The 15,899-nt window shown below is 38.8% G+C and overlaps 1 protein-coding gene across 1 annotated transcript in view; it reads left to right on the top strand.

Moving 5' to 3' along the window:
- Positions 1 to 15,899, top strand: part of HIBADH (3-hydroxyisobutyrate dehydrogenase) — a 160,193-nt gene that overhangs the window by 113,486 nt on the left and 30,808 nt on the right. Inside the window, exons 5-6 of the mRNA XM_043968053.1 lie at positions 11,692 to 11,825; positions 13,670 to 13,746. Coding sequence (XP_043823988.1) covers positions 11,692 to 11,825; positions 13,670 to 13,746 — 211 coding nt within the window. The remainder of the gene's footprint in view (positions 1 to 11,691; positions 11,826 to 13,669; positions 13,747 to 15,899) is intronic.

Here is a 15,899-nt window from a genome sequence, read left to right as displayed (position 1 = left end):
TTTTTCACCACAAAAAAAAAGCTGTTAGAAATATTTTTTTTAATGTATAGGTCCTTTTTCTTTTATTGATCTCTTTGGGATACAGACCTAGTAGTGGTATTGCTGAATCACAGTTTGATAGCCCTTTGGGCATAGTTCCAACTAGTTTTTCAGAATGGTCAAACTAGTTCACAGCTTCACCAACAGTGTGTTAGTGTCCCATTTTTCCACATCCCCTCCAGCATTTGTCATTTCCCCTTTTTGTCATATTAGCCAGTCTTATAGGTGTGAGGGAGTACCTCAGAGTTGTTTTAATTTGCATTTCTTTTAGCAATAGTGATTTAGAGCTTCTTGTTCATCTGACTATAGATAGCTTTGATTTCTTTTTCTGTTCATATCCTTTAGCCATTTGTCAATTAGGGAATGATTCTTATTTTTTAGATTTTGTATTTGAGAAATGAGGCCTTTATTAGAGGAATTTGTTGTAAATATATCACCCCGCCCCAATTTCCTGCTTTACTTCTAATTTTGACTCCATTGATTTGTTTTTGTTGCAAAAACTTAAAATTATACGTTTTACTTCCCATGATCTTTTCAATCTCTTGTTTGGTTATGAACTCTTCCCTTATACACATCTATCTTTATATGTTCCCCTAATTTTCTTATGATATTGCCTTTTATGTCTAAATCATGTATTCATTTTGAGTTCATCTTGACATATAATGTGAGATGTTGGTGTATGCCTATTTTCTGCAAGACTGTTTTCTTTCTGCTGGTTTTCCTAGCAATTTTTGTCACTATTTGACAAAAGTTCTTATTCCAATATCTGAGATATTTGGGTTTATCAAACACTATGTTACTATGGCCATATACTTCTGTATACTGGATACCTAATGTATTCCACTGAACCACAACTGTATTACTTATTCAACATCAGATTATTTTAATGATTCCCATTTTGTAGTACAGTTTGAGATCTGGTACTGCTATGCTTCTTTCCTTCATTTTTAAAAACTGAGGCAAACTGGGTTAAGTGACTTGCCTAGGGTTATACAGCTTTGGAATTGTGAGGCCAGATTTGAACTTAGGTCTGTCTTTGTGTGAAGAACATTTTCTAATTGTGCTCATATAGTTCCTGTCTTGGCAGCTAGACTCCCACATGTTTTATGTACTGTCTACAGTTATTTTAAATGGAATTTCTATTTCTATTTCTTCCTGCTGAATTTTGTTGGTAATATTGAGGAAAGCTGATGATTTGTGTGAAATTATTTTATATCTTGCAACTTTACTAAAGTTGTTCATTGTTTCGCCTAGTTTTTTTTGGTTGATTCTCTAAGTAAACTATCATGTCATTTGCAAAAAAGTGATAGTTTTGTTTCCTTCATGTCTGCTCTTATTTTTTCAATTTCTTTTTTTGTTTTATTAGTATAGCTAGCATTCTAGTACAATATTGTACAATAACATTGGTAATGGGCTTCCTTTCTTTACCCTTATCTTATTGGAAAGGCTTCTGATTTATCCCCATTACAGATAAGGATTACTCTTGGTTTTAGATACATACTGCCTATCATTTTAAGAAAAGCTCCATTTATTTCTATGCTTTCTAGTGTTTTTAGTTGGAATAATATTGTGTTTTGTTAAAAGATTTTTCTGTACCTATTGATATAATTATATTATTATTGTTGATTTTGTTATTAATGTGGTTAAGTTTATGGTTTTCCTAATATTAAACCAACCCTACATTCCTGGTATAAATCTAACCATAGTTTTAATCATAACTTGTTTAGCCTCTTTGCCAACATTGATTTATAATTTTTAAAATCAATGTTTGATAAGGATTTTGTTTTATAATTTTCTCTGTCTGCTTTCACTGTCCCTATTTTGTGTATCAAGGCCATATCTGTGTCATAGAAAGAAACTGGTAGGATCCCTTCTTTTTGCAAAAAGTTTGTATAGTTTTAGGATTAATTGTTCTTTGAATGTTTGATAGAATTCACTTGTGAATCTATCTAGTCCTGGAATGTTTTTCTTTGAAAGTTCATTTATGGCTTGGTCAATTTCTTCCTCTGACATTGACTTGTTTAAATTCTCTATTTCTTATTCTTTTAATTTGATTATGACTTTTGGTTTTACAGAATGTAGGTTTGAATAAGAAAGAAGATGGTAAGGTAGCTTGCATTTAGGAAATTGCACCATTATTTTAATGTACCAACAATCTCAGAAATAAAAGTTGCAGGTGACCCAAAAGTCAACAGAGCGATGCCTGCGTAGTGTAAAGAGGCTAGAGAATATTTCCAGTGGTGGCCTATTGTGACCAGTGGTATAAAGGGTATCTGATATCAGACTGGTGCAGGGAGGTATACTGGTCAAGAGAGATGGGGAGCCATTGTGCTGTACTGGGACTTACAACATAAAAAGACCCAGAGTAAGGACTTGGGTCTGTTGGCTTTTCTCTGTGGAGGAAGATTGACAAGAACCACAAAGAATGAGAAGGCATGGATCGATTGTACCTTGACAAGAATGAGATTGTGGATCCATTGAAGCATTGTCCAAATATAAAGTTTGCTTTTTTCTAAACTGCTTTTATGTGTAGGTAAGTTTATAATGCTATTGAATTAAATTTTTGGTGCATTCACCATGCCCATTCCTTGGAAAAGTTCTCATCAAGTTAGAGACTCTCAGTAGCAAGATCTTTACATACCTATACAAGACCTACTTTCCAGGTCATTCTAAGAATAGGTGGGTCTTACTTGGATTCAAGCCATGGCTTAAATATGTGCTTATCAAAATATTTGGTAGCTTAAAATCTCTCAAATGTCATCTAGGAACAGATTTTTGTTTTGTTTTTGAGCAAACCCCTTTTGATGAAAAATTAGAATGACTGGGGCAAATTAGAAAAATCCACATTAGAGTAAACAAAGAGCAATAAAACAAGCCCTTGTTTTCATCTAGTACTCATCCCTGTGTGCCTGAAAGATCACAGTGGGAGGTGAATTAAATGAATTTGAAATGTGTTATAGTTATTTAAAAGCTATCATGAAACTAAAATTTGTGAAAATAAATGTAACCTGTATGTTCAGGAAAGTATTCTAGCACTATCTCTTATTCATATTTTGTTCATGATTTAAAAGAATATGGAGGAATTATACATAGTTCTGAGAAAAAGAACAAAAATGATTGAAGAAATGAAAAAAGGTCCCATGAGCAAAAAAAGTTGATGATTTTAGCCTGGAGAAGAGAAGACTAAGAGAGGGACTTTATAATCTTCAGTGTTTGAAGGTCTTAATACAAGAATACGAAATTTTCTCATACCCACAGATAATTAAATAAAATTATATAGAATTGAGTGGCATCAGATATAAGTAAGAAATGTGTAATTTTAAGAATGATGAATCAATCAAAAACATTTATTAAGCACCAGATACTGAGGATATAAAGAATACAAAGCTGCCCTGTCCTTCCATTCTTCTGGGTCATAGGACCCATAATAAAGGATTGTACAACAACAAATAATAGTAATTTTGGTAAAACAACAATACCCTTCTGTAATGGAGGTGGGGGACTGACACACCTAGGGGAATCAGGAAAGACTTCTTGTAAGAGGTGACACTTGAGCTGAGCTTTAAAGGGAGCAAAGGGTTCCAAAAGGCAGAAATGGGGAAGGAGAATGTTCCAGGCACGGGCGGGGGGGAACAGACGACCCATGTGAATGTACAGAGAAGAGATGGAATGTCTTAGAAGAGATAGAAGGTTGAGGTATGTGTGTGGCAGTAGGGCATTTGACTTGGCAACATGCCTGTTATGTCTAGGTTCTGGGGTTCCGGTGGGTTGGATGAAAGGGAAGAAGCTTGGGTTAGGTCAGCTAGATATAGGGGGCAGAGGGAAGGTTTGCTTTATACACCCTTTGTCCACAGCCAGGGCACCTGCACCTCAGGACAGTTAACACTGTAGCGCGCTCCCTGGGAAGACCTGACAGCCCTGCTGTAGCTCTTTAAAAACAGGGTAGATAGCTGTATGGCTTGGATTGTTTGGGTGTTGATGTCCAGCTTCACGGTGGTAGAATCATGCCCAGATGAGTTCCTAACAGGTCTGTCATTCTGATTTGTATTCATAATAAAGCTGACTGAAAATGGTCATAGATTGGAGGAAGGAAAAGGGATTTAGGCAGTATGGAAAGTAAACCTTTTCTGATTTTTATCAAAAGTGCACCGATTGACCTCATGTTTTCTTTTCCTTTTTTAAGAAGCATACATGGCTTTTTAAAAAAAATTTTTTTTATGGGGCAATGGGGATTAAGTGACTTGCCCAGGGTCACACAGCTAGCAAGTGTCAAGTGTCTGAAGCCGGATTTGAACTCAGGTACTCCTGAATCCAGGGCCGGTGCTTTGTCCACTGCGCCACCTAGCTGCCCCCACATACATGGCTTTTTGTTTCACTTCAGTTTATTCATTCATTCATTCAGGCTGCATTTTGAATTCTGAGTTGTCTCCCTCACTCCCTTTCAACCCTTCACTAGAGAAGGCCAACATTTGACATAGACATATATGTGGAACCATACAGTACGCATGTCCATATATCAGTTCTTTCCCTGGATATGGATAGCATCTTCCTTCATAATTCTTTTGTGGTTGCTTTGAGTGTGCATATTACTCAGTATAGCATGATTGTTCACAGTTATTCTTTGAACAGTGTTGCTGTGACTGTATATGACACTCTCTTGGTTCTGCTCATTTCACTCTGCATTATTTCATGCAAGTCTTTCCATGTTTTTCTAAAACCAACCTATTCATCATTTCTCATAGCATAATTATTTATTTCATCATGATCATAATACTACAGCTTATTCAGCCATTCCCCAACTGATGGGCCTCTCCTCACTTTCCAGTTCTTTGTCACCAGAAAAAGAGTTGCTATAAATATTTTAGAACATATAGATTCATTTCCTTCCCCCCTGATCACCTTGAGAAACAGACCTAATAGTGATATTGCTGGGTCAAAGGGTCTACAAAGTTTTATAACTTTTTGGGCATAATTCTAGATTACTCTCCAAAATGTTTGGATCAGTTCATAATTCTACTAGCTTTATATTTTCACAAGATTACCATGTTTGTGGACCAATAGTATGAGATATTCTTGGTAGTAAGAAAATATATTTGTGTATCTGTGTATTTTAAAAATTCTAGCACCCCAAGTTATCACGGAATCCTAAAACTAGACAGAACTTTAGGTATCATGGAGTTCAACCCTTTTTTTTTTTTAAATGAGAAACTACTCCCAGAGAAATTTAAAGTCTTGTTTAAGGTCACACAGTTAGTTCTTAGAGCTAAGACTTGTATCTTTACTACTAGTCAAGTACTCTTTCTGTCTTATACCAGAGGCTCCTAGATTTTGCAAAGTATGCACCAGCCTTTTCACATCTTTGTTCGCCCCAGAGGTGGTACATTATTGAAGAATGGAAAGTAGCCCAAAATCAGATTGAGATTCATATTGAAGGAGGTCGCTTGGACCTATGGTGGGGTGAATAGAATGTTTGCCTAGTTGAGGTTAGATAATAAGTTTTTAGTGGACCTGTTCAGCATCATATAAATAAAATCAAGGGAGGTAGCTGGTGGAAGTCGTCTATGGTTGGGGTTTGGGAAGGCATGGCTGGTGATAGGACAAGGGCACAAGATTACAATGTAGAGAATAGTGCAGGTGAACAGATTCACCAAGGAGTCAAGAGGATGCAGGGATGATGGCCTGGAAAGGAAGAGAAGAAAATGGAGAAGTGAGAGTCAGTGTTCAAGACAAGGCTAGGGGTTATAAAAGACAGAAACAGGGAAAGGAACTTCAGAGTTTGTGTGAAGGCAAGATGAGTGATATTATTGACATTCCCTAGTAAGAAGGCAAGCAATAGGGAGGAAAGATGGAGACTGTCCTAGGGGAGGGCTAGGGGAGGCTTAATAGGACACAAGGATTTGGTTGGGTGATAAATTTGGTTGAACCTAAAAAGAGAGAAGTTGCTCAGTGAAAGTGATCAAGGGCGAGTCTGGAAGGGCCAGTCCTATAGTGAGAGTCATCCTCTGTGACCAGTGAGTTAGGGCAGGGCTGGGGTGTTTGGTGTGAAAGAAGGTATAAACAGCACTGGAGAAGGTGGTGAGGGAAGCAGTGGGTGTATCATCAAGAGGAAGCTAGGACTCAGGGAGGGCCAGAGGGGGATAGGGATGAGAGAGGAAGAGTTAAGATGATACACAGTGTGTTAATTCTGGAACCAGCATTCCAGAGGGCACAGGGGGGTGGTTATGCCATTGCTCTGTCCCAAACCCTATTGCCTCCCTGTGGACTACTAAGTAAAATTCAGATTCCTCACCTGAGCATTAGGATTCTCCACAACAGGTAATGTAGTAGAATAGAAGGTACTCAGAGTTTGGTGTCCAAGGACCGGGTGCTCCTACTTATTTCCAGTGTGACCTCAGAGAAGTAACTTCTACCTCTTTGGGTGTCAGTGTCCTTATCCGTAAAATGACCTCTGAGTTCCCTTCCAACTCTTAGCTGTACAGTTCTTGCTTGAATTCTGAGTTTGCCCTACCTTTATAAATTCATTTTCTTCTACTGTTCTCCATGAACTCCAAACTAGACTCCCCATCATCCCCCTACACTCTTATAGTGCATTTCCACTTCTGTGTTTTCATTTACATGCTTACCTAGGTCCGGAATGCATTCCTCAAATGTTGTCCATGAAGGTCTCTTATGTAATCACTTATGACCTTCCCTGTTTGGCCTCACTTTATGGAATTGTCATATAATATTATTGCTTTCTGTTCTGGCACCTTCTCCCCATGTTAAACTTTAGGCTCTATTTAAATTTTACGTCTCCCTCGGTTCCTGGTACAAGGAGCTGTATATGGTGAATGTGCTCATTGATAGATGCTCTCAGGCTGGCAATAACTACACCGCTATGGAACCTCTGTCAGAGGAAGTCCCCATGTCAGCTGTGCTCACTTCAGTCTTGGCTGAGACCATAACTCTGCAAATTATTTTTCCACCCAGTTTCCCAAGTGGGAATCTTCTCCTTTGCGCCTGCGTTTCAGCGTTCTTCTGTGTGTTCTCCCTTAGAAGGTAAGCTCCTTGAAGGCAGGGACTGTCTTTCTTTGTGCTTGTGTTGATAATTTCAGAATTTAGTCCCATGCCTGGCGTGCAGTAAGTACTTGACAAATGTTTTATCCATTTGGGGTGGGTGTGTAATGAATGGTTAATTTGTGGAATTGCCGCTATCTTTTAATAACAACAGGTAGAATACAAATTTCTTTTCAAGTTCTCATAGTATGAAATAGGTTTAAGGGAAGAGTTACTTTAAAAAGCACCATATACATACATATACACACATATGTCACATCATACATATATGTATGTGTAAGTACTAGAGCTGTGATTTGAAGCCCAGTCCTTGAACTCCGAATCCAGTGTGCTTTACACTATACTACCTTTAAGCAGTTTTATTTTTTTTAACCTAAAACAATGTGTAACCATGTGCAAATTTTCTAGCTGTTCATTCAGGGATTCCCAATTGTTCTGTGTGATAAAATAATGGGATTTGGCAGACGCTCAGGGGCCCCACCTGAAGATTGATTTAGAATTGTTTAAATTGGGTGAGACTGAGAAACTGACTGAGTACCTACTTAAGAATGATTAAATTGAGACCATGGGGGGGGGGTGCAGCTAGATGGCGCAGTCGATAGAGCACTGGCCCTGGAGTCAGGAATACCTGAGTTCAAATCCGGCCTCAGACACTTAACACTTACTGGCTGTGTGACCCTGGGCAAGTCACTTAACCCCCATTGCCTCACAAAAAACAAACAAACAAACAGACAAACAAAAAACCAAATTGAGACCATGCCTGGCTGGACCTGAGTGGGGTGTTGTTCTCAGAGGCTGTGGACTACTGAGGTTAGCAGGAGATGACCCTCAACCAATCAGCTTGAAGGACCTCCCCTTTTGGGGAGGGAGACAGGAAGTAGGAAGGTGAGGCTCACTCGCTGAATCGGCTTCTTTTGGTCTGGAACTGGTTTGGTGGCAGGAGATGGAGAGCAGGAGGGTCCCTTTCTGTCCAGGACTTTGGCATGGTGAGGGACTTGACATGGACTGCTAGGAAAAGCAAGGGTTTCTCTCTGGCTATACCGACTCTCTCTTCACTAACTTCTAATACACTTTAATAAATCCTTAAAAGCTGAATTTATCAGTGATTTTAGCTGGCTTCCCCCCAAAAACTGGGGGGGCAGGTTAGGACCCACATTTAGATTTTAAATATCACATCTGCTTTTGTGAGAATAACATCAGCCTTAATTCTGCCTTGGGTATGAAACTCAGCTGGATGGAGGGGGTGGGGTGATGTAGAGGAAAGTCCTGTACTACCATACTCCATTGTACTAGAGGCCTATACTCCACTTCTGTCCAAATAGTCCCACTGGCTCTTTGGCTTTCAGCAAGTCCTCTTCCCTTTCCAAGTCTTAGTTTCTTCAGCTCTAAAAATGGCAGAATCCAACTTGCTCTGCTTGCCTCATAAGGTTGATGTGAAGATCAAATGAGATAATAATCACAAATGGGATTATAATCATTATAAATTATAATGAATGATAAGTTGTACTCTAACATGGCGTGTAACTGTATGCTGTATTGGGACCTCATGTTGCATTTGGGCCCTGCGATTACCAGATATTCATTTGGGGCAGAGTCTGTGTTTTGGTGTATGTTCTCAAGAGGTGGTGAATAATTTTTTAAAAAACCCACAGACATTTGGTCTAGGGATTCAAATGTTGGATGGGGGAAAGAACTGAACAGAACTCTCTAAGCATGTGTAATGTAGTGAATTGTTCTTTTGCATATGAGTTTTTTAAATTTATTTTTTACATGAAATAAGTGTTTGAACAAGTGAGAAAGTGCAGCTGTCAAAAGCTTAACCAGCTGAGAACTATTGTCATCATTAATTTTTCTCTAATAAATGACCCTCTGAAGCTATTTAGCAGACTGGAATATAGCTACAAAGCTATTGACCCATGATTGATAGTTCTGGGTTTTGGTGGTGAGCTTTGACTGAGCTTTGTTGGATCGGGAGTAAGGCTGGGCATGGGCATTGAACAAAGACAGTTCTCAATGTTGGAGGGCATTAACGTAGTGATCTTTGCGGTCACTCTGGGAAATATGCCAGAAGCCCACATGGTAACTGTCACTTGTACTTTAATGTGATCAGAATGAACAGTGGGCATAGGTCACAATTAAAGCCATCCTTTGAACCTGGAACTTCTATACAGAATCACTCCCAAAGAATGTGTTCTGAAATATAGTCGTGGTTCCTGGGGTGTCTGTCCTTTCAGGCTTTTGGAGATTTTTCCAAGGTACTTTGGCTAATATAATGCTGACTTCTTACAGTGCCAGTACCTAATTGGTTAAAAATAGTATGAACCCCAATAGACTGTTTGACTTTGCAATAGTGAAGTAGTTCACAATTTGAATGAAATATGGTTCTTCTCACTTGGGCTTTTTAAGTATAAAGATAGTGGGTTTGGGTGAATAAATTAAGTTCAAAAGTAGGCCATTACTTGCAGCTGTCTCTTCTAATGGGCTCTGGTTTTATCCATGTCCCAGAGTCTTACAGTGTTTTCATTCCCAGCTCTAGTGCAAAATGAAGTGTAAATATAAGACACTGGCTAATAGCTCATCCACATAGTATCCTTGTCTTGGACAACAGGATTTGACGTGAAAATTGTGAGCTGATATTTTTAGTATCAGTGAAGAATGACTTTTCTATTCCTCTCTGAAAACAACACTGATAATGTGTCTGGCCTGTTTTATAGTTAATAAGATTCTTAGTTGGATCGAATCTATTTCAGTACCAGCCTAATTTTTGTGGGCCTGAGGCTGGGCTGCGCTGAATGGTATTTCTTTGTAATCAGTGCATAGGCTGGGAGCTCTAAGAACCAGAACACAGATTTAAACACCACCACCTTCTGAAATTAGAGCTTTATGAGAATCAACAGCAAATAATAATAACATACCAAATTTAAAGAGTGCTTTAAGGTTTGCAAAATGCCTTACAGGGCAGCTAGATGGTACAGTGGATAGAGCACTGGCCCTGGATTCAGGAGTACCTGAGTTCAAATCTGGCTTCAGACACTTAACACTTACTAGCTGTGTGACCCTGGACAAGTCACTTAACCCCAATTGTCTCACCAAAAAAAAAAAAAAAAAAGAAAATGCCTCATATATATTATTACATTTGGTTTTCACAACAACCTTGTAAGGTAGGCACTCTTGCTATTCCCATTTTATAGGTGAGGAAATGAGTCTGAGAGAGGTAAAATAACTTGCCTAGGGTCACATTGCTAGTAAATGCCTGAGGCAGAATTTGTACTGGGGTATTCCTAACTCTAAGTCCAGCGTTGCATATCCACTGTAATACCTTGCATTGGACTAGTCAGCTTTAGATTTAACCTATCCTAGAATTTATGAATATTTGCTAAGACTGAGGTGTCTCCTTGGAAAGAATGGATGTAAAATAAAACTTTATGAAATTAACTCTAAATTACAGCATGTCTCTGATCAGGAAGTATTATACTGGCATTTCCATGTTAATAATTTTTTGTGTAAGACTCTAATACAAGAAAAGAAAATGAAAGAAAGAAAATGAAAAATAGCATGCTTCAGTCTGTGTTCCATCAATATCAGTTCTTTCTTTGGAGGTAGATAGTATCCTTTATCATTACATTAGTCCTTTGGGATTGTCTTGGATCATTGTATTGCTGAGAATAGTTAAATCATTCACATCAAACAATATTGCTGTCTTTGTGCACAATGTTCTCATGGTTCTGCTCTCTTCACTATCCATCAGTTCATACAAGTCTTTCCAGGCCTTTCTGAAGTCATCCTGCTTGTCATTTCTTATAGCACAATAATATTCCATCGCAACCATATACCACAGTTTGTTCAGCCATTCCCCAATTGATGGGCATGTCTTTGATTTCCATTTCTTAGCTCTACAGAAAGAGCTGCTAGAAATATTTTTGTACAAATAGGTCCTTTTCTCTTTTGGGGGATGTCTTTGGGATATAAAACCAGTGGTTCATCCATGATTTCTGCACACTGAAACAGCTCTGTGCTGATTTGTAATGTCTGCTTTCTTTGGGCTTTATGATTTTGCATGTGCTTCCCCATATAAAGTGGCTCTTCAGTCTCAGCAGTGTGGAGACCAGCTCCTCCATCTCTTCATCCTGTTTCATTCTTAGGTCTTTTCATAAATCCTCCATCGAGGATTCCTCAGCCTTCCTTTGGTTCTTGTAGCGCACAGTCCTCAGGCATCCTGTCTTTGTCTTGCCTACTTCTTTATGCAATAATATATGAGCTTGGGCACGTCATCATTGGTAATGCGCCTGAGCCTACTAGCGCCAACCATGTGCCTTCCCATTGCTCTTTGGACCACCAGCAGATTTGATTCTTCAGGGGGTGTTGTGTCTCATGTCATGTTTGTATTGTGTCTCCTGGAGCAGTATTTAAGTACGGGCTATGTGGCAGTGGACAAGCTGGGGTCATGGAAGCATTGCTGAATGAATGTGCTTGTTGTAGACACGGTCTGTGGGGATGATGTTTTAATTTTATGTTTCTCTTCATCTGACCACAGTTGTGAAACTCTTTCAGAATGCTCCTCTGCAGTGATTCTCCACTCCAAATCTTTTCTTTCAGGGGTGGGAGCTGCTCGAGCTGGGAACCTGACATTCATGGTAGGAGGGCTGGAGCGAGAGTTTGCTGCCGCCAAAGAACTGCTGGGATGCATGGGATCCAACGTGGTGTATTGTGGAGATGTGGGAAATGGACAGGTAATGTCGAGTGCTGATGATATGGAATGAGTTAATTTTCATTTTTCTTTCATTTAATTCCCTTCTTTCTACCATATTTTCCTTGGATTTTCTCAAATGAATATGCTCAATTCGTCAAAAAGCATTTTCTAAGTGTCTCTTATGTAACAGGCATTGTTTGAGGCCATGAGGCTATAAATACAAAAGTAGGACAAGGCCCTACCCCCTCAGGAAACTTACTACTTGGGGGATGGGGCACAGCACAGTCACAGAAAAGTAAATGCAGAATATACAGCAAAACCCCCCAAAACACACATTAATTTAGGTGAGGAACACTAATAATTGGGGAATCAGGAAGGAGGATCCCTTGAAGGAGGAGATGGGAGCCAGACCACAATGATATCTGTGGGTCCCAATGCATTTTAAGCCTTTACTTGTCAATGACAATAACAAAAATCCCTACCATTTTACAAATAGACATAGAAAAGCTTCCTGTAGGCTCATGTGATTCTTCACTAAAATTGTTTACCACCTCAGTGCTAAAAACTTTCAAATACATTTCTAGTGAAATGGCTTTCTTTGCTCAGCAGAGTGCCAGGCCTTTATGTCCATCTGCTTGCTGGACATTCCCTCTTCACTTTGTCTAAAATGACCCTTCTCAGGGGGGCAGCTGGGTGGTGCAGTGAATAAAGCACTGGCCCTGGATTCAGGAGGACCTGAGTTCAAATCTAGCCTCAGACACTTGACACTTGCTAGCTGTGTGGCCCTGGGAAAGTCACTTACCCCTTATTGCCCCACCAAAAAAACCCCCCCAAAACCCAACAAAATGACCCTTCTCATTTCTCTTCTGTGACAGGCTATCTCTCCCAGGCTCTGGGGTCTTCTTAGTAGACTGCCAAAGGTCCATCCTTCTCTTTCGTTCTACTTAGGTATCAAGTCCTTTTGATTTCCCCCACAAGTGCTCCTCATACCTGTCTTTCTTCTCTAGCTGAATAGACTCTTTGGAGGCCAGATCTCCTTCCCTTTTGTGGCCACTCTTGTCTTTGTATCTCAATGCCTTGCACAGTTCTTGGCATGGAGCAGGAGCAGGTGCTTGGTGAATGTTTATTTACTGCTACTTCTTGGTTTCCCCAGCTGATCTCAGGCCACCATCATCTTACCCAGCTGGCTCCTGGACATTCCACACTCCCCTCTACTTCAAATGACTGGCAGAGTAATCTTCCATGACTCCCTATTTCCTCCTGCATCCAGTCTACACCCTTCCTCCACGATTTTGTCATGTCCTCCCCAGCTGTCCTCTACTTAAGCCAGTTTCCTCACTGTCTCACTTTCATCCCTTAACTAATATCCATTCCCTTTCCTAGGATCTCTTTCTTTGTTCCTTCTACTTCTAGATCCTGCCCACCTTAGAGATCTCTTTCCTCCTCCAAATCTTGTCCCTCATGCTCATGGACCTTCCCCTTTCTCTGACCTCTTGATATTCAGTGACACCAGCTGAATATGTTGTGACCTCCACACTTTGTGATCCTGCTTGGGTCTAGCTCAGACCCTTACTGACACTTGTTTGCCGGGACAAGCCCGCAGAGGGACCCTCCTCAGTCACTGCCATGGGGCTGCAGAGGGATTGTGAGGCCAGCATGCTATTGACTGGTTTGCTTGGTGCTTCATAAGCCCACTTTGGCCAAGTCTGCTTTCACTTGTAAATGATGTTCATAGGAAGACTGTCACCCTCTGTTGTTTTGTAATGTCAGTCTAACTACCAATGAGAGACTCAGACACTTGGGAGAATAATCGAGTGAGACTTACCTTTAAGAGGCTAATGGAACCAGGGACAGACACATGGTGACCTTCTACTTTATTTTCAGGCAGCAAAGATATGCAACAACTTGCTGTTAGCCATCAGCATGATCGGGACTGCTGAAGCAATGAATCTTGGAATCAGGTTGGTTGGCTTTTATGTTTTTTAGGAGCCGTGTATTTATTCTGATGGTGGGAAAATAATACTCAAGAGGCACATAGAAGTTTTTGCCACAAAAAATTTTTGCAATTGTTTGGAATTTTCTAGACCAGAAATCAGGCCTTAGAGAACACAAGATTTCTTTGTAAGAGCTACAAAGGACCATTGCATTTTTTGCATTTAAAATTACATTATCTTTTTTTGTTGTGGCATTCTTATTTCTTCTATTATATTGAAGGAGGGTTACAGTCACTGTAAAATTTAAATGTACCTTAGCTATAGAGAGCTAAATTTGCATGAAAGGTAGGGTCACTGTGCAATATAAGTCACATGCCATGCTCCTAGATGATTATTTGACTTTATTTACCTTAAATTTAGTCCTCCAGATAAATGCTGCTAAAATGCTTCCTGGTGATTGTATGTTTTTCAGATAAATGAGAATTTAGGCCCAGAGATAAATTTTATAGCCAATAACCTCTTATACTCAACTAGTTTGTCACCCTTACAATCAGAACCCAATGGTTCTTTTGCTTATTAAAATGTATTTACATATATACTTAGATGTTATTATGTAGATGGATATGTTATTTTACATGAATATCACTCAATATTTTACCTAAATTGTTTCAAGAATTTTCGTTTTTCTATTAAAAGGAAGGAAAAAGGCATTTATTAAGACCTACTCTGTACCAGGGACTGTGCTAAGTGCTCTTACAAATATTGTCTCCTTTGATCCTCACAAAAATCTTGTGAGGTAGGGGCTATTATTATCCCCATTTTACAGTTGAAGAAACTGAGGCCAAGAGAGTTTAAGAACTTTTCCAGTATCACACAACCAGTAAGTGAGGCTGGATTTGAACTCAGGTATTCCTGACTCTAGGCCCAGCACTCTATACACTGTCATCCTTTAGGTGATGGAGGGAATAACTTCTTAATTTTGGCTTATGAATCAGTAAACTATATTTAAAACTCTTCATATGACAAATCACTAAACAATTTTATATAGCAATATAATGTATGTTAAATTGAACACATTCAATTTTTCAGAGGTGTTTTTTTCTTTTTCTCATTTCTTCTGTTCTCTTCCCTTTTCTTCTCTTTTCCCTGTTCTTCTTTCCCTTTCCCTTATCATACTTGTTCTAATTCTCATTTCATTCTTATTCTCATTTTCTTTTACTCTGCCCACCTAATTATTTTGTTGAATACTTCATGCATTATTTGACACTTTGGATCAGAGGTTCTTAATCTGGGAGCCATGAACTTGGTTCTAATAAATATTTTTATAATTGTATTTTAGTATATTTGATTTCTTTTATAATACCATGTATTTTTATTTTGTGTATTTAAAAACTATTCTGAGAGGTTAATAGGCTTCACCACATTTCCAGAAAGATCCATGACATAAAAAAGGCTAAGAACCCCCATTTCAGATACACCCCTAAAATTGAACACCCCAAATTAAAATATCATTTACATTTAATGAAACTAGAATAGTATAACATCCCATTCAACTTTGGATAAAAGGTACAAAACAGCAAAAAGTGCTAGATTTTAAAAAAAACAGAGTAATGGATTCACATTTCCTCTTAATTACCATATCAAGATGCTGTTGTTTTATTGAATTGCCCTTGTCTCAGATGTTGGACTATCTTGACCTATTAAGTTGTCATGTTGTAATTGAGATAAAAGAGGAATTTGCTTTGCCTCACTGCTAATTGGTTTATCAATATCCTGTACCATTTACATTTTAAAATTGAATGTCTGTAAGATGGTGAAGCATATCTGTATCAAGCTTTAATAAAATGGGTAGTCTTGTATGTAGCCATTGTTAAAACCAATTGTAATTCAAAGTGGTGTATCTGGATTATGGTCAGTTTTAGTCTATGGGTCACTTACCATAATTGAAAAAAACTTAATTTTATGTCCTGTTCTATCACAGTTAACAAATGAAAGAGGAAGATGGAAATTTCTGTGACAAAAACACATACAAAATTAATTAGTGTTGACAACAGGATGAGTGACTTGGTGCATATCTTAACATAGTTCAGTGTTTTGGGTTAAAAAAAAGAAGGGTTTTAAAGATAGAGATCTAACAAGGCTATAGGCTGGTAAATTTTCCTCACATGGTATACCAGGCC

The sequence above is a fragment of the Dromiciops gliroides genome, chromosome 5 (assembly GCF_019393635.1).
Source record: "Dromiciops gliroides isolate mDroGli1 chromosome 5, mDroGli1.pri, whole genome shotgun sequence".
Taxonomy (NCBI): Eukaryota; Metazoa; Chordata; class Mammalia; order Microbiotheria; family Microbiotheriidae; genus Dromiciops; species Dromiciops gliroides.
The sequence above is the reverse complement of the archived record's forward strand: the minus strand, read 5'-3'. Positions and strand labels throughout refer to the sequence as shown.